The sequence below is a fragment of the Somniosus microcephalus genome, chromosome 1, assembly GCF_052327205.1.
Source record: "Somniosus microcephalus isolate GS21.2 chromosome 1, FLI_Smic_1.0, whole genome shotgun sequence".
Taxonomy (NCBI): domain Eukaryota; kingdom Metazoa; phylum Chordata; class Chondrichthyes; order Squaliformes; family Somniosidae; genus Somniosus; species Somniosus microcephalus.
In genome coordinates this window covers 463,159,178-463,176,819 of record NC_140987.1, presented here as the reverse complement: position 1 = coordinate 463,176,819, position 17,642 = coordinate 463,159,178, and the positions used below count along the sequence as shown (strand labels likewise).

The 17,642-nt window shown below is 46.4% G+C and overlaps 1 protein-coding gene across 4 annotated transcripts in view; it reads left to right on the top strand.

Moving 5' to 3' along the window:
* The window catches only part of phf6 (PHD finger protein 6), a 109,040-nt gene extending 92,263 nt beyond the window's left edge, over positions 1 to 16,777 (top strand). For 2 of the 4 annotated variants that reach the window (XM_086002434.1, XM_086002438.1), the window contains exons 8-12: positions 1,628 to 1,732; positions 2,781 to 2,914; positions 8,371 to 8,479; positions 11,100 to 11,166; positions 11,254 to 16,777. In XM_086002434.1, the coding sequence (XP_085858560.1) occupies positions 1,628 to 1,732; positions 2,781 to 2,914; positions 8,371 to 8,479; positions 11,100 to 11,117 (366 nt within the window). In that variant the 3' untranslated portion in view covers positions 11,118 to 11,166; positions 11,254 to 16,777. Of the gene's footprint in view, positions 1 to 351; positions 356 to 1,627; positions 1,733 to 2,780; positions 2,915 to 8,370; positions 8,480 to 11,099; positions 11,167 to 11,253 lie in introns of all 4 variants that reach the window. The other 2 variants (XM_086002449.1, XM_086002442.1) reach the window with 2 other exon arrangements.
* The last annotated feature ends 865 nt before the right edge of the window (positions 16,778 to 17,642 follow it).

The following is a 17,642-nucleotide window of genomic DNA, read 5'->3' as shown; positions in this document are numbered from 1 at the left end:
CAAATTAAATGTATCCTTTATTTAAAAAAAAAAAAAAAAAATTTAAGCTTTAGGGAGAACGGAAGAATAAATACAAGTACACTCTTCTGTTAATGCTCAAAAGTGAGTAGGCTGAGGGACAGATCCTCGTCCTTAGGCTGGACGGTTCCGCTGGCTATCAGCGGTGATTCTCTTGGGGGGGGAGGGTACTGGGGATATTGCATTTTTGTGCTATAGCTTAATTTCTCTAGGGTTCCACTCCACACATTTGATCTGTACTTGGCTCCGTGGTGGGGATCTGGTACCTCTGGCTAGCCGTGCTGTCGACATCTCTCTCAAAGGGCTCTGTCCCCAGTGACTGGTCCAGTGCAGTGAGGTGGGGGAGGCAGGGCAGCCTCACCAAGCACCTGATGGTTATCACAAAGTTGGTTTGAGCTAAGCAGCAGATGTTACCGTTCAGGACGCATTTGGGATCAGTTTGAATTAACCAACCAATTTTCAATGAGAGTCTGTTTTCATTTCTAGTTCAGATCAATCAAATGTTACATCGGATACACGGCCCAGAAACAGGCCATTCGGCCCAACCAGTCCGTGCCAGCGTTTATGCTCCACTCGAGCCTCCTCCCGTCTTTCCTCATCTAAATCTATCAGCATAACTCTCTATTCCCTTCTCCCTCATATCCTTGTCTAGCCTCCCCTTAAATGCTTCCATACTATTTGCTTCAACCACTCCCTGTGGTAGCGAGTTCCACATTCTCACCACTCTCTGGGTAAAGAAGTTTCTTCTGAATTCCCTATTGGATTTCTTGGTGACTGTCTTATATTGATGGCCTCTAAAGCAACTTCAAATCAAGGATTATACTTCACTTGTATCTCAAGCAAATGTTGTAATTCTACAGAGGCTATGAAGTGTAAAGCATCTATTTTGTAAAATAACTGATTTTTGGCAAAATAAGAATTGTAGTTAGTTGCATGTTTTGTGAAGTCGCAGTGTTACAGTATAGCTGTACGGCTGGCTGTATCTTTTCGCTGTCAGCTTTGATATTTGTACCTGGTCAGTCATGTTTTGGATTGCTGCAGTGCATTTGCTGTGTTACAGTGATGGGTGAGTCCGTGTCGTGTTAAGCTGCAGCGGCAAAATGAGCCACGGGAAATCCTCAAGTATTTATTTAAATGTCTTGCCACATTTACAATCCTAACCAACTTCCATAATAGAATTCTTAGCAAGAAATTTGGTTTCACTCCCACCTTCCGTCTCTAGGTTTGGTTTAAATGTACATATGGTGAAAATATTCCTGACGCCAACAGTCAATATAGTTTGTCCATTTACAGTACTTTGTCCATCTCTAGTACTAGCATAAACATTTTGTGTAGTCTGGTGAAAATGCCTCTTCAAACTGCTTCCTGTCATGAGGTGGACTTCCTGTCAGTGATGGGTGAGAGAGCTTTAACTGTTTGCTCAAAGTGTTTTGTTTTGTGGTATCTTCAACTTTATTCATGCCACTGCAAGTGAAAGCTGCTCGAGAGCTAAAAGCACTTTAGCAATCTATAAAACCTGGGTCTGTACCCCTCTAACCCCAAAGATCTTTAGTTAAACAGAGCTGTATATGACACAATATTTTAATAAACTTTTTGTTTTTAATTTCAGCTATTTTCTTCTGGTACTGTCCAACTCACAACTTCATCTAGAAAAGATTTTGGTGATTTTGATATTAAAACGGTCATTCAAGAAATCAAAAGGGGCAAAAGAATGGTTTGTATCTTAATGCAGTTTGTACAAAACTTGTAATGTGAACTAACACTCTGAATAGTTACCTTTGTTTCTGTTCAGCCAACATTTTAAATGTAATTACGATCAAATCTTGTATTTTTCAGAATGTTGCCCAGTTAGTTTATGATGCATTTAATTGACCAACAAATTAATAACCGTGTTTGATTACTGCATCTTCATTCCTTTGACTTGATCCAAAGCACATGATTGGTGTATTTTATTCTGAGCGGATACAGAGCATGTTGTTGCTTGTGTTGATAATATTGGGCATAAGCATAGAATCAGACAGTACAGAAGGAGGCCATTCGGCCCATCGGGCCTGTGCTGGCTCCCTAAAAGAGCTATCCAATTAATTCCACTCCCCTGCTCTTTCCCCATTGCCTTGCAACTTCGTCCCCTTCAAGCATGTAATCAAAATGTTTTGCTCCCAATGCATTTTAGCATTACACACAGTTTACAGGAAACTCTGGTATCCGGCACCGATGGTGCCGGTTGATTAAAAATTCCGGATGACGGAGAGGGTTATCTACCGAGGCTGTTTTTAACAAACAACGAGTCAGACTCCTGTTATTGAGGTGTTCGGACTTCTGACAGTGCCAAGAAGCTGAGTAGTGGCAGTTTGGAGAACTACCCCTACTGACTAACTCGGCCACCACGGGAGACTCGGACTCGGCAACATTTCCAGTTATTGAGGTTTTTTCAGAGCATGAATTTTGCTGGTTAATAGTGAATTCTGGATATTTAGGTTCCGTTTAAACGAGAGTTTCCTGTATTAGATTATAGAATAACTATTTGCACAAATCATGCCAGCAATTCAGTAAGCATGAAATGATCCGAGCTTGCCGTGCTGGGGTAGTGTCCGGACCGTGGGCTGTTTAGCTGGTTGGTGGGTTACTTTTGTGGGCTGTCTTTGGAGGTGTGCTAGAAATGGGGGAGAAGCCTAGAAGCAAGTTCTTTCTGTAGTGATCAGCACTCGGGTAACCAATGATTTATTTTCATAACTCTAAATAGCTTGTTTGCTAAATTTCAGAAATGTACATTGTGCAGTCAAATAGGTGCGACCATTGGCTGTGAAATTAAAGCTTGCATCAAGACTTACCATTACCACTGTGCGGTTGAAGATAGAGCCAAATTCATTGAGAATCTTGACCGAGGAATCTACAGGTACTGAACTCTACCATTAATGGTTATTTATCCTCATTATTTTCCCATTTTGATCTTTTCAAAGGCTGTACTTCCCTTCTTTTATTGGTTTGTGCATAAGGATCCAGGTGCCAGGGCTTTTCCCATTCCCATTGGTTGCTGCCGTGTGTGTGTCACTGCATTCCCATTGGTTGATGCCGTGTCACTGTGCATTCCTATTGGTTGTTGCCGTGTGTGTCACTGTGCATTTCCATTGGTTACCATGTGTGTCTCACTGCATTCCCATTGGTTGATGCCGTGTCACTCTGCATTCCCAATGGTTGCTGCCGTGTGTGGCCTACTCCTGATCCTATGTTGTGCCTTATCAGCTGATTTCTGCCTCATCCAACTACCTGCTCTATGGTCTCATTCAGCAGCAGACTTCCTCCCCAATTCAACACAATCCCCAAACAGTAACTCAGAGCCTCCTAGACAGAGTGAGAAACTGCCATAAACCACCAGGAGTAAAAGATTTAAAAATGTGCTTGTAACTAGCAGGGGTAGATAAGGGGGAACCCGTGTTACAGAGGTGGAAATAGGCGGTCTTAATTATGCTGCGGATATGTGGTCGGTAGCTCACTTCAGGGTGAAATATGACACCAAGGTTGCGAACAGTCTGGTTCAATCTGAATATTTGGATTTTCAGAAAGCATTTGCTAAGATGCCACATAAGAGGTTATTACACAAAATAAGGGCTCATGGGATTGGGGGTAATGTATTAGCATGGATGGATGGAAGATTGGTTAACAGGCAGAAAACAGAGAGTAGGAATAAACGGGCCATTTTCGGGTTGGCAGGCTGTAACTAGTGGAATGCTGCAAGGATCAATGCTTGGGCCTCAGCTATTCACAATGTGCATCAATGATTTGGATGAGAGGACCGAGTGTAATGTATCCAAGTTTGCTGACGATACAAAGCTAGGTGGGAAACTAAGTTGTGAGGAGGACGCAAAGAGGCTGCAAAAGGATATAGACAGGTTAAGTGAATGGGCAAGAACATGGCAGATGGAATATAATGTAGAGAAATGTGAAGTTATCCACTTTGGTAGGTAAAAAATAAAAGCAGAGTATTTTTTAAATGGTGAGAGATTGGGAAATGTTGGTGTTCAAAGGGACCTGGGTGTCCTTGTACACGAATCACTGAAAGTTAACATGCAGGTACAGCAAGCTATTACAAAAGTAAATGGTATATTAGCCTTTATTACAAAAGGATTGGAGTATATAAGAATAAAGAAGTCTTACTGCAATTATATAGGGCCTTGGTGAGAGCACACCTGGAGTATTGTGCACAGTTTTGGTCTCCTTAAAACAACAACAACTTGTATTTATATAGCGCCTTTAACATAGTAAAATGTCCCAAGGCGCTTCACAGGAATGTTATAAGACAAAAGTCGACACCGAGCCACATAAGGAGAAATTAGGGCAGGTCAAAGAAGTAGGTTTTAAGGAGCGTCTTAAAAGAGAATAGAGAGGTAGAGAAGTTTAGGCAGGGAATTCCAGAGCTTGGGGCCCAGGCAACTGAAGGCACTGCCACCAATCGTTGAGTGATTATAATCAGGGATGCTCAAGAGGGCAGGATTAGAAGAGCGCAGATATCTCGGGGTGGGGGGGGGGGGAGGTTGTGGGGCTGGAGGAGATTACAGGGATAGGGAGGAGTGAGGCCATGGAGGGATTTGAACACAAGGATGAGAATTTTGAAATCGAGGCGTTGTTGAACTGGGAGCCAATGTAGGTCAGCGAGCACAGGGGAGATGGGTGAACGGGACTTAGTGCGAGTTAGGACACGGGCAGCTGAGTTTTGGATGACCTCAAGTTTACGTAGGGTAGAACGCGAGAGGCCAGCCAGGAGTGTGTTGGAATAGTCGAGTCCAGAGGTAACAAAGGCATGGATGAGGGTTTCAGCAGCGGATGAGCTGAGGCAGGGGCAGAGACGGCGATGTTACGGAGGTGGAAATAGGCGGTCTTAGTTATGCTGCGGATATGTGGTCGGAAGCTCATTTCAGGGTCAAATATGAAACCAAGGTGTGAACAGTGTGGTTCAGCCTCAGACAGATGTTAGGGAGAGGGATGGAGTCAGTGGCGAGGGAACGGAGTTTGTGGCAGGGACCAAAAACAATGGCTTCGGTCTTCCCAATATTTAATTGGAGAAAATTTCTGCTCATCCAGAACTGGATGTCGGACAAGCAATTTGACAATTTAGAGACCATGGAGGGGTCGAGCTGGGTGTCGTCAGCGTACATGTGAAAACTGATGGTGTTTTCGGATGGTGTCGCCAAGGGGCAGCATGTAGATGAGAAATAGGAGGAGGCCAAGGATAGACCCTTGGAGGACACCAGAGGTAACGATGCGGGAGTGGGAAGAGAAACCATTGCAGGTGATTCTCTGGCTATGATTAGATAGATAGGTGTGGAACCAGCCGAGTGCAGTCCCACCCAGGCGGTAGTTTGCAAGGACGGAGGGGTCAAGGGTTTTTTTTTTTTTTTTTTTTAAAAGAAGAGGGGTGATGATGGCAGATTTGAGCGAGATGGAGGACAGTAACTGAGAGAGAACTGTTAACAATGTAAGCTAACACGGGAGCCAGAAAAGGAAGTTGGGTGGTCAGCAGTTTGGTGGGAATAGGGTCGAGGGAGCAGGAAGTGGGTCTCATGGACAAGATAAGTGCGAGGAGATCGGACAGAAACTGGAGAAAGATGCGAGTTCAGGGCTAGGCCAGGGGGGAACCTGAGAGGAAGTTTGGCCCTGTGTGCTAAGGGAAGTGGCAGAGGCAGCTGAACGGATGGTCTCAATCTTCGAGACAAAGAAGTCCATGGGCTCCTCATACTTTTGTCGGAGGTGAGGGTGGAGGAGAGGGGTTGAAGAAGACGGTTAGCAGTGGAGAATAGAAGCCGGGGTTTATCTTTGCATTCCAGAATGATTATGGAATGGTGAGCAATTTTGGCAGACGAGAGCAGGACCTGATAATGCTTTATGTGGTCCAGCCAGATCTGGCGGTGAATGGCTAAACCAGTTGTCCGATATATCCGTTCAGATCTGCGTCCCTTGGACTTAAGGGAGCGAAGATGAGGGGGAACGGCCAGGGTGAGAGAGTAATTGTTTTAATAGAGACTAGGGCATCAAAGGTGGTGGTGAGGATGTGGTTGAGCAGATCGGTAGTTGCAGAAATGTCGTGAATGGAGGACCAAAGGCTGGACAGTTGGGATTTCGTTACTGCAGTTGTAAGAGAGTTGGGAGCGAGTTTTTTCCAAGGGTGGACACATAAGGAAGTAGGGTTGGGGGGTGGATGGAGAGCGATACGAGGAAGAGGTCAGAGATGGTCTTATCTGCGATTGACACGATGGGAGTAGCGAGGCCACGAGAGATGGCAAAGTCGAGGGGTGGCTGTGAATATGGGTTGGGGAGTTTACATGGAGGGAGAGATTAACGGAGGATAGGAGACTAGTGAACTCAGAGGAGAGAGAGCATGATGAATTGAGATGGAGGTTGAAATCACTGAGGATGAGACTTGGGCAAGTATATCCTTACCTAAGGAAGGATATACTTGCCTTAGAGGGAGTGCAACGAAGGTTCACCAAACTGGGTCCTGGGATGGGGGGATTGTCCTATGAGGCAAGATTGAGGAGACTAGGCCTATATTCCCTAGAATTTAGAAGAATGAGAGGTGATCTCATTGTAACATAAAATTCTTACAGGGCTTGACAGGGTAGATGCTAGGAGGATGTTTCCCCTGGCTTGGGGTGTCTAGAACCAGGGGTCACATTCTCAGAATAAGGGGTTGGCCATTTAGGACTGAGATGAGAAATTTCTTCACTCAGAGGGTTGTGAATCTTGGAATTCTCTACCCCAGAGGACTATGGATGCTCAGTCGTTGAGTATATTCAAGACCGAAATTATTAGATTTTTGGATATTAAGGGAATCAAGGGATTTGGGGATAGTTCATGAAGGTGGAGCTGAGGTTGAAGATCAGCCATGATCTTATTGAATGGCGGAGCAGGCTCGAGGAACCGTATGGCCTACTCCTGCTCCTATTTCTTATGTTCTTATTAAAGGTAAAAGTAAAATCATAATCAACTTTTATTGTCATTGTTAGTGCACAAGTGCAGTACAACGAAATGTAGGCTTGCGGCTCCCGAGAGTGTACATTTAGATTAAGACATTTAAACATTCAACATTCATTTGGCTTGTAATACATTAACATAAACATTATAAAGTGCATTGGCGGATGTGCAGGCTTTAGAGCTTATTTGTGGAGTTCAGTAGGATGACAGCCCTGGGAAAGAAGCTGTTCCTGAATCTGGTCGTTCGGGTGCGAATGCATCTGTAGCGTCTCCCAGATGGCAGGGGGGCGAACAGACTGTGGCTGGGGTGGGTAGGGTCTTTGATGATGGTCAGTGACCTCCGTAAACAGCGTTTCTGGTATATGTTCTCTATGGTCGGTAGCCGGGTGCCGGTAATGCGTTGGGCAGTTTTGACTACCCGCTGCAGGGGATAAAGAAAAAAGTAACAGGGCAGAAGAGCAGGAGTATAAAGGAGGGGGAGTGAGAAATGATATGGCTTTGGCAGGTTGTTTGATGCTGTCTGGTGTGCTCGGGAAATGCAGCAGTTTTGCATTTCCTCCCTTTGATTTGTTGTAATTGGAGTGATGGCCATCCTTTTCTCAGCACATTAGCTCTTGCAGAGTTTAAGTTGACCAGAAACTTAACTGGACCAGCCACATAAATACTGTGGCAACAATTGCAGGTCAGAGGCTAGGTTTTCTGCAGCGAGTGTCTCACCTCCTGACTCCCCAAAGCCTTTCCACCATCTTCGAGGCACAAGTAAGGAGTGTGACGGAGTACTCTCCACTTGCCTGGATGAGTGCAGCTCTAACAACACTCAAGAAGCTCGACACCATACAGGACAAAGCAGCCCGCTTGATTGGCACCCCATTGACCACCTTACACATTCACCCCCTCCACCACTGGCGCACCGTGGCTGCAGTGTGTACCATCTACAAGATGCACTGCAGCAACTCGCCAAGGCTTCTTCGGCAGCACCTCCCAAACCCGCGACCTCTTCCACCTAGAAGGACAAGGGCAGCAGGCGCATGGGAACACCACCACCTCCAAGTTCCCCTCCAAGTCACACACCATCCTGACTTAGAAGTATATCGTCGTTCCTTCATCGTCGCTGGGTCAAAATCCTGGAACTCCCTCCCTAACAGCACTGGGAGTACCACAGGGTCTGCAACAGTTCAAGAAGGTGGCTCACCACCACCTTCTCAAAAGCAAATAGGGGTGGGCAATAAATGCTGGTCTTGCCAGCGACGCCCAGATCCTATTAACGAATCCCTGGCTGAGATTTTGTTTCATAAATAGTGTTATTTTAAAGAAGAGTTTGCATTTAGAAAATTGAAGTCCAATTATGAGTGTTCTGGATGTTAAAGTAGATTTGTTTGACAGGCTGTACTGTAAAAACCACAGTGGGAACGATGACCGGGATGAGGAGGATGAAGAAAGAGAAAGTGTCTCGCGCTGTGGCAGAGAGCGAGAAGCTGATCGTGATCGAGAGGTACATGGGGGTCAATGTGACAGACTCGGGAGCCATTTGTGTTTTACAAATATTAAAATACTAGTACTTTGGAGAGATGATCACAATTTTCTCCAGGTGGAAGCAGCTTGCCTACATAACCAAACCGGTTACTGTTTGTTGGTGTTTGGAAACTTTGGATGGTCCGATGGAGCGGCATTGATGAAGAATTGCCTTCCTCACCCTGTGATCAGTGTTGGTCGTGTTCCTCATTGACACTTTCTCACCTTTCTTATTTGGGATTTTTGTACGGACCCAGCATTTTGGCACAAATTACTCTTTGTTGAATTTTAACCTTGATTTATTGGTGGGGGAAGAGAAATGGCAAAGCTTGGAATCTGGTTACTTATGAAATGTAATTTAAAGCAGGTTTCCGCAGATGTTTGTTGTAGCAGTGAGCCGCACAGAGCAGTACCACCCTCGGTCTGTGCTCCGTTAACTCCAGCACTTGCTCCAGATTAGTTAACATCTGCACCTCTTGGGCCAGAGTGTGTTAATATGTTAAAAATATTATCCTTGGTTCTTGCTTTGATCACTGTTCAGGGGCCCATGCTGGAAATATGTGTATGTAGGCTGGTGGGTGAAGAGAGGCTGGGCTCTCATGGCCAGGGGGAGAGGGTGGGGTGTGAGGCTGGTCTGTCATGGCCAGGGGGAGAGGGTGGGGTGTGAGGCTGGTCTGTCATGGCCAGGGGGAGAGGGTGGGGTGTGAGGCTGGGCTCTCTCGGCCAGGGGGAGAGGGTGGGGTGTGAGGCTGGTCTGTCATGGCCAGGGGGAGAGGGTGGGGTGTGAGGCTGGGCTCTCGTGGCCAGGGGGAGAGGGTGGGGTGTGAGGCTGGGCTCTCGTGGCCAGGGGGAGAGGGTGGGGTGTGAGGCTGGGCTCTCATGGCCAGGGGGAGAGGGCGGGGTGTGAGGCTGGTATGTCATGGCCAGGGGGAGAGGGTGGGGTGTGAGGCTGGGCTCTCATGGCCAGGGGGAGAGGGTGGGGTGTGAGGCTGGGCTCTCATGGCCAGGGGGAGAGGGTGGGGTGTGAGGCTGGGCTCTCATGGCCAGGGGGAGAGGGCGGGGTGTGAGGCTGGTATGTCATGGCCAGGGGGAGAGGGTGGGGTGTGAGGCTGGGCTCTCATGGCCAGGGGGAGAGGGTGGGGTGTGAGGCTGGGCTCTCATGGCCAGGGGGAGAGGGTGGGGTGTGAGGCTGGGCTCTCGTGGCCAGGGGGAGAGGGTGGGGTGTGAGGCTGGGCTCTCGTGGCCAGGGGGAGAGGGTGGGGTGTGAGGCTGGGCTGTCGCAGCCAGGGGGAGAGGGCGGGGTGTGAGGCTGGTATGTCATGGCCAGGGGGAGAGAGTGGGGTGTGAGGCTGGGTTATCGCAGCCAGGGGGAGAGAGTGGGGTGTGAGGCTGGGCTCTCATGGGCAGGGGGAGAGGGTGGGGTGTGAGGCTGGGCGCTCATGGCTAGGGGGAGAGGGCGGGGTGTGAGGCTGGGCTCTCTCGGCCAGGGGGAGAGGGTGGGGGTGTGAGGCTGGGCTCTCGCGGCCAGGGGGAGAGGGTGGGGTGTGAGGCTGGGCTCTCATGGCTTGAGGGAGAGGGTGGGGTGTGAGGCTGGGCTCTCGTGGCCAGGGGGAGAGGGTGGGGTGTGAGGCTGGGCTCTCATGGCTAGGGGAAGAGGGTGGGGTGTGAGGCTGGGCTCTCGTGGCTAGGGGAAGAGGGTGGGGTGTGAGGCTGGGCTCTCGCAGCCAGGGGGAGAGGGTGGGGTGTGAGGCTGGGCTCTCGCAGCCAGGGGGAGAGAGTGTGGGGTGAGAGGCTGGGCTCTCGCAGCCATGGGGAGAGAGTGGGGTGTGAGGCTGGTCTGTCATGGCCAGGGGGAGAGGGCGGGGTGTGAGGCTGGGCTCTCTCGGCCAGGGGGAGAGGGTGGGGTGTGAGGCTGGGCTCTCATGGCCAGGGGGAGAGGGTGGGGTGTGAGGCTGGGCTATCGCAGCCAGGCGGAGAGGGTGGGGTGTGAGGCTGGTCTGTCATGGCCAGGGGGAGAGGGCGGGGTGTGAGGCTGGGCTCTCTCGGCCAGGGGGAGAGGGTGGGCTGTGAGGCTGGGCTCTCGCAGCCAGGGGGAGAGAGTGGGGTGTGAGGCTGGGCTCTCGAGGCCAGGGGGAGAGAGTGGGGTGTGAGGCTGGGCTCTCGCAGCCAGGGGGAGAGGGTGGGGTGTGAGGCTGGGCTCTCGTGGCCAGGGGGAGAGAGTGGGGTGTGAGGCTGGGCTCTCGCGGCCAGGGGGAGAGGGTGGGGTGTGAGGCTGGTCTGTCATGGCCAGGGGGAGAGAGTGGGGTGTGAGGCTGGGCTCTCGAGGCCAGGGGGAGAGGGTGGGGTGTGAGGCTGGGCTCTCGTGGCCAGTGGCTGGGGGTGGAATTTGAATACCTCCTGTTGCTCCTTGACTGGGGGCTTGGCCCAGTGTCGTGGGCCCTTCTGGCACCCGATGTAGCTGTGCATTCACACATCATCGCTTTGAGAGAGGCAGAGATATGGGCAGGAGATAAAAGATGGCGTTCATATTTATCAGCGCTGATAGATTAGCGAAGTTTTAAAACGTTATAAGTAATAGTCATTTTTTGTTTGTTCATTAGGTCTTAGAAGAGGTATAGAAAAATGCATTCAAATTCCTTCTGATTTAATGGATGCCTGAATCTAGAGGTAATATTGCATGTTGTATGGGTTGTCAGACAGATTGCAATGCAAGTAACTTTGGCCAACTGTTTTTTTCCCCTTTATGTTGAACAGAAAATCTAAAGGAGCCTTGGATACAGAAAAGTGCCAAGAAAATGCCTGTGGATTGAGTGGAGGAGGCTGGTATATTGTGCTCAAACTGCTAACGGGGTTGTGAGAACTGTAGAAAATATCCAAAGATCTTTCAAGAAATCTTTTTGTTCTGTCAATGTTCCTCCCTCTAAGGAGGGGAAACAATGTAGTGGAATAGTACGGCTAATATACCTGCTTTTTCTGATCGGGACGTTCCATAAAATGGATTATTCGACTATCTTTTATTACAGCCTTTTGAATTAAAATGGAAATAATTGGTTTGCTGAATTGATGATTAGATGGGGCAAGCTGACTTGCCGACACTCCTGCGTAATGAGGGCCACGAGAGGGAACAACACTTAACACAAGCGTGCGTGCTTTCGGCTGCTTCTGGAGTTCAACGTCAAATAAGAAGAGCTTGAAGCTCAAATTGAAATCTCCAGACCAATTGCTAGAATAAAGTCTTTTCACCACAGATATCTTGATTTAACAGACAGCGGGTCTCAAGTTTATAGTTCTAAGCACCAGTTTCAACCCGTTTCTCAATCGTCGAGTCTGTATAATGGAACCACATCTCCGTACCGATGGGGGATTGTGCTCAGTAAAGCCAGCTGTCTGGCTGGGAAAGGAAAAGCCTCCCTCGCGCAGTAGTGAAGTGGGGGCGTCACCCTCTTCAGATTGCAATAGGCCAGTATAGCTCAAGTCATTAGATTGAAGCGGCAGTCTGTGATTATCCACCGTGCAAACACCAAGGTCTAAATTGGTCAACTAATCACAGTCTAGTGTTGGCAAACATACTCCTGATTTAATTTCAACAAATGGCATTGCTGATGAAATCATGGTCTAGTTTAGATGTTGAAGTCTGTGTTAAATGTTTTAATGGGAAATTGGGGATGGTTTTGACTATTGCTAGATTTACATCAGTGTTTGTAAGGTGTATTATTTCCATCTTAATTTTCTTCCTGTGATTGTGATTTTCCTTAAAATGAAGATTTTCATTGAATATCAAAGTTAGGGCTTCAGAATAAAAATGTTTTAGGATTAGATTAGGTTGTTTCTGATTAGAAAGCAATGCTGTTTATAGTCTGGTTCCTTATTCATACGTTGCCTATCTTGATGTTAGAAGTAGTTGCTGGGAAAAAAAATCTATATTTAAGGCAAGAAGTTAGTGTCAACGGTGGATGCACTGTCCGCCAGCCTTTTCTTCAAACCCTTTTTATAGTCTGAATGGCTGCGTGTTAAGCAAGATATTCATTAAAAATATATATATATATATTCTGTTGTGTTGTTTTGATGCCTAAATGTATCTGATTATCTACCGCCCCATATTTTCTTACGTGCTCCATAGCTTGCCCAGCTGAGTGTGTTTACATGTCGGTTTTACCAGCATCTGTATTTTAGACCACAAGTTCTTGGTCTGAATTAACTGTGCTTCCTGTAAAATGCTTTAATTTTCCATAGCTTGCTTGTATTAATATTAAGCAACACTTCACCCTGGTTTATTTTGTCCTGTTCTGTGGTCTTGACTTTAACTAAAATAGCTCAGAAAACATTGTGTTTTGCTCTTTGCCAAAACACTTGTATGCTGTTCAAAAATAATTTTAATTGCATTGTTATTTTTTGGCAAGCGCACAGCGGCAGGTATGAGCTCAGTGTAATGTAAAATGTAGCAATCGCACAAATGGAGTAAGTCCACAGACTGGTTTTAGCATATTTTAAAAAGGCATCTGATTGTAAACATGCTGTGTTTAAAAAAAATTGCCTCTAAATTGTGAAGGATGTGCTGCTTATCAGAATAGATGTTGTTGATGTGACAAAGAACAAACAGTGGGTGAAAAAAGATCAGAGTGGGCTCCAAGTTGCGTACAAGTCTATACAATAGAACAGAATGAGAGGCCAGGAATAAGAACATTAGTAGCAGAAGTAGGCCATACGGCCCCTCGGGCCTGCTCCGCCATACAATAGGATCATGGCTGATCTGAATCTAGACTCGCGTCCACTTCCCTGCCCTCTCCCCGTAACCCCCAATTCCCTTATCTGCTAGGAAACTCTCTATCTGCGATTTAAATTTATTTAATGTTGCAGCTTCCACAGCTCTCTGGGGTAGCAAATTCCATAGATTTACTACCCTCTGAGTGAAGAAGTGTCTCCTCATCTCAGTTTTGAAAGGGCAGCCCCTTATTCTAAGATTATGCCCCCTAGTTCTAGTCTCACCCATCCGTGGAAACATCCTCACCGCATCCACCCGATCAAGCCCCCTCACAATCTTACATGTTTCGATAAGATCACCTCTCATTCTTCTGAACTCCAATGAGTAGAGGCCCAACCTACTCAACCTTTCCTCATACGTCAACCCCCTCATCTCTGGAATCAACCGAGTGAACCTTCTCTGAACCGCCTCGAGAGCAAGTATATCTTTTCTTAAATATGGAAACCAAAACTGCACGCAGTATTCCAGGTGTGGCCTCACCAATACCTTGTATAACTGCAGCAAGACTTCCCTGTTTTTATACTCCATCCCCCTTGCAATAAAAGCCAAGATTCCATTGGCCTTCCTGATCACCTGCACCTGCATACTAACTTTTTGTGTTTCATGCACCAGGACCTTTGTACTGTAGCACTTTGCAGTTTCTCTCCATTTAGATAATAACTTGCTCTTTGATTTTTTCTGCCAAAATGCATAACCTCACACTTTCCAATATTATATTTCATCTGCCAAATCTCTGCCCACTCACTTAGCCTGTCTGTGTCCTTTTGCAGGTTTTTTATGTCCTCACTCACTGCTTTCCCTCCCATCTTTGTATCGTCGGCAAACTTGGATATGTTGCACTCGGTCCCTTCCTCCAAATCGTTAATATAGATTGTAAAGAGTTGGGGTCCCAGCACTGACCCCTGCGGAACACCACTAGTTACTGATTGCCAGCCCAAGAACGAACCATTTATCCCAACTCTTTGTTTTCTGTTAGATAGCCAATCTTCCACCCATGCCAGTATATTTCCCCCAATCCCGTGATTTTTTATCTTGATCAGTAATCTTTTGTGTGGAACCTTGTCAAATGCCTTTTGGAAGTCCAAATACACTACATCCACTGGTTCCCCTTTATCCACCCTGTATGTTACTTCCTCAAAGAATTCGAGCAAATTTGTCAAACATGACTTCCCCTTCATAAAACCATGCTGACTCTGTCCTATTAAATTATGTTTATCCAAATGCTCTGTTACTGTTTCCTTAATAATGGACTCCAACATTTTGCTAACCACAGATGTTAGGCTAACTGGTCTATAGTTTCCAGCTTTTTGTCTACTTCCCTTCTTAAATAAGGGTGTTACATTAGCAGTTTTCCAATTTGCCGGGACCTTTCCTGAGTCCAGGGAGTTTTGGAAAATAATCACCAATGCATCCACAATCCCTACCGCCACTTCTCTCAAGACCCTAGGATGTAGGCCATCAGGTCTGGGGGATTTATCCGCCTTAAGTCCCATTATTTTACCGAGAACCATTTCCTTAGTGATTTTAAACTGTTTGATCACTGATAACCTTCAAAATCGGTATTTAATCATTTCTTTGCTATCCTTATTTCTGCCACACCTGTGGCAATGCAGGCCAGCTTTTTCAGTGGTCCCGTTAGCTCCAGAGACTTCCACGGCCCAGCAAGCCTCGGGCACGTTCCTCTTTCCTTTGGACCAGCTGGAGAACAAAACGTTTGTCTTGCAAGTAGCGCGATGTGTTTACCCTTCCATCTCCAGCCAATCATTGTGTCTCTTCCTGTTGTATCTGATCATCGAGCAGCCAATTGCAGCTGCTCCTTCCACCCCCTTGCTTAGCTCCTTGTCTGCACCAGGGGCGGAACAGGCTCAAGGGGCTGAATGGCCTCCTGTTCCTATGTTCCAAAGGGGTGTTTATAAAGTATAGATTTACAATTAAATGTGGAAACCAATTCGAAGTAAAGTTGCAATGGGATGGGGGGGGGGGGGGGCGGTTAGAACAGGGACTGGGTTCCTTAACTTTTCTCAGTTTCCAAGCACCCCAGTTATAGCACATTGCTGAGGTCATTTAAAATTCCAACTCCAGAACGCAGCATTGGAAATATTCCAAAGCTATAAATTCATTATTTACTCCTGTTATTCAAATGTGAAGATCAAAGTTTCACTGTAGCAATTGTTCACTGGGGATTTCATTGTATGTCAATGCCAGTGTGTACTGGCTGTTAATGAGTGCTGTGGTATCTGCCTGCAAAAAGCAGCTCCGGTTGGTGAGAACAGTAAACTGACACTCTCCAGTGGCTCAGTAAGTTTCTCCTGGTGAGTAGCTTCACCCCAGCGCTGGGAATACTAAAGCTTCCTCTCGGCTCACAGTAGATCAGATTAAAATCAAAATGGCAAATTTTATCACATCCTGTTCATACTACACTAGTAATTGTTTCTGATGAGTTCAGTGCAGTTTATCCCACACAAGGCAAGGTTGCACCAGTCTTCCTCACTTGTGGGTTAATCTATCCTGCTGATGACTATCTGTCCTATAGAATCAGGCTTGCTGGTTAATTTCCAAGAGTTACTGTGAAAATGACTTATCTGTACCTCCCTGACTTGCTTCGATGACTTGGTGCACAGTACCCAAATATAAAAGGGCTTGAATATATTCACTGTTGTGCTTCAAAAGAATTCACTGAATCAATGGTATTGACAACCAATCAGGGCAGCTTGAAACCCCTCCCCTGGTCACCTTGGCAGGCTGTTAGACTAGAATATTCCAGTATCTGTACAGCACATGAAAGGAATATTAAAACTATAGGATCAAACATTTTGATGGAACTATCAGCTCTAAAGAGTCCTAGAATGTCCCAGCACTGAAACAGGCCATTGGACCCTACCACAGAATAGTACACCACAGCCTGCATTGGTGTTTTTCCCACAAGAGCCTTAAATCTAATCCCACTCTCTTGCTCATACTTGGTGCCCTTTAACATCTTTAAAACAACTATCTTATTCCCTTTGAAAAGAACTTTTGACAGCAGATTGTTGCAGTGAGCTAGCTCCACATTCCAGCCACCCTCTGTCAGGAATGTTTTTTCAAACCTCCTTTAACTCTGCCTTAAATCTGTGGCCTCTTGCTGACAGTGAAAACGATCTATTGCTGTTTGCCTTATCATAACCCTTTGTAATCCTGAAGGCCTTGATCAGGCCACTGCTTAACCTTTTCTGCTCTAAGTGGGCAAAAAATCCCTAACTTCTCTAGTCTTCATAACAGTAACACCTCATTCCTGGCAACATCCCAGTGAATCTACACTTTATCATTTGCGTTTATATCTATCGAATAACGGGCCCAAACCTGCAGGCACTACTCCAGCTGCAGCCTACGGTCTTGTTTAACCATACCTCCCTTCTTTTGTGTTCTATGTCCTTGGATGCATTCTGTTTGTCTTTTGCGCACTTATCTACTTGCGCTGTCATTTTTATTGGCCTGCGTATCTGGGAACAAAGGATCTCTGCTCCATTCAAAGGCTTACCATTTAAGGTGAAATACCTTTCCCTATTCTTAATTCCAAAATGAATTACTTGACATTTCTCAGTATTGAACTATTTCTACTCATTCTGCTATCCTATCTATGCACTCTTGCATCCTTTCATGGTCCTCGTCAAAATATGCCATACTCCCCATCCACCCCCACCCCCCAAATTTTGGCGTCATCTGCAACTTTTGATATTGTTCCCTCGATCTCAAAGTCCAGATATCCCCCAAACACAGCCATGTGAAACAACACTTGTTACATCTTTTCAGTCTCGGAAACATCCCCCTAACATTTGCTTTCTATCGACCTGCAACCATCTCTATCCATGCAGCCACATCCTCCTTAATTCCATGTGCTATTATCTTTGTCGTAAGTCTTTTACGTGGGACCGTATCAAATTTTTGAAAATCCATGTAAGCCACATCCACTGCATTTTCACTACCCTAATCAGCTCTTGTCTTTCCAAGTGTTTAATATTTTCATCCAGTATTATAGACACTGGTACTTTACAAAAAAACTGATGATTAACTGGCCTATAATTTGCTGCCTTATCCACGTCTCTCTGAAGAGAGGGCTCATATTTGCCACTCTCCAGTCCTCTGGCACTAATATAGTTTCCTTCCCTCTCCTATGGGGCAGTGCCAAGTTTCCACTCAATGTGCTGCCAGTGACATTGAGGAATCGCTGGCTAGAGATCGGGGTCCCATTATTCTGTGGTACAATATTACTGATGGGGGCTATAAGCTGATTATTACAGATTGTTATTTACACAGAGTTGATGACTGTATTAAATGAACCCAGATGTTTGGGCTGCCACCTGGTATTTTTGCTAAATTATTCTAACCACAACATCTGTAATGT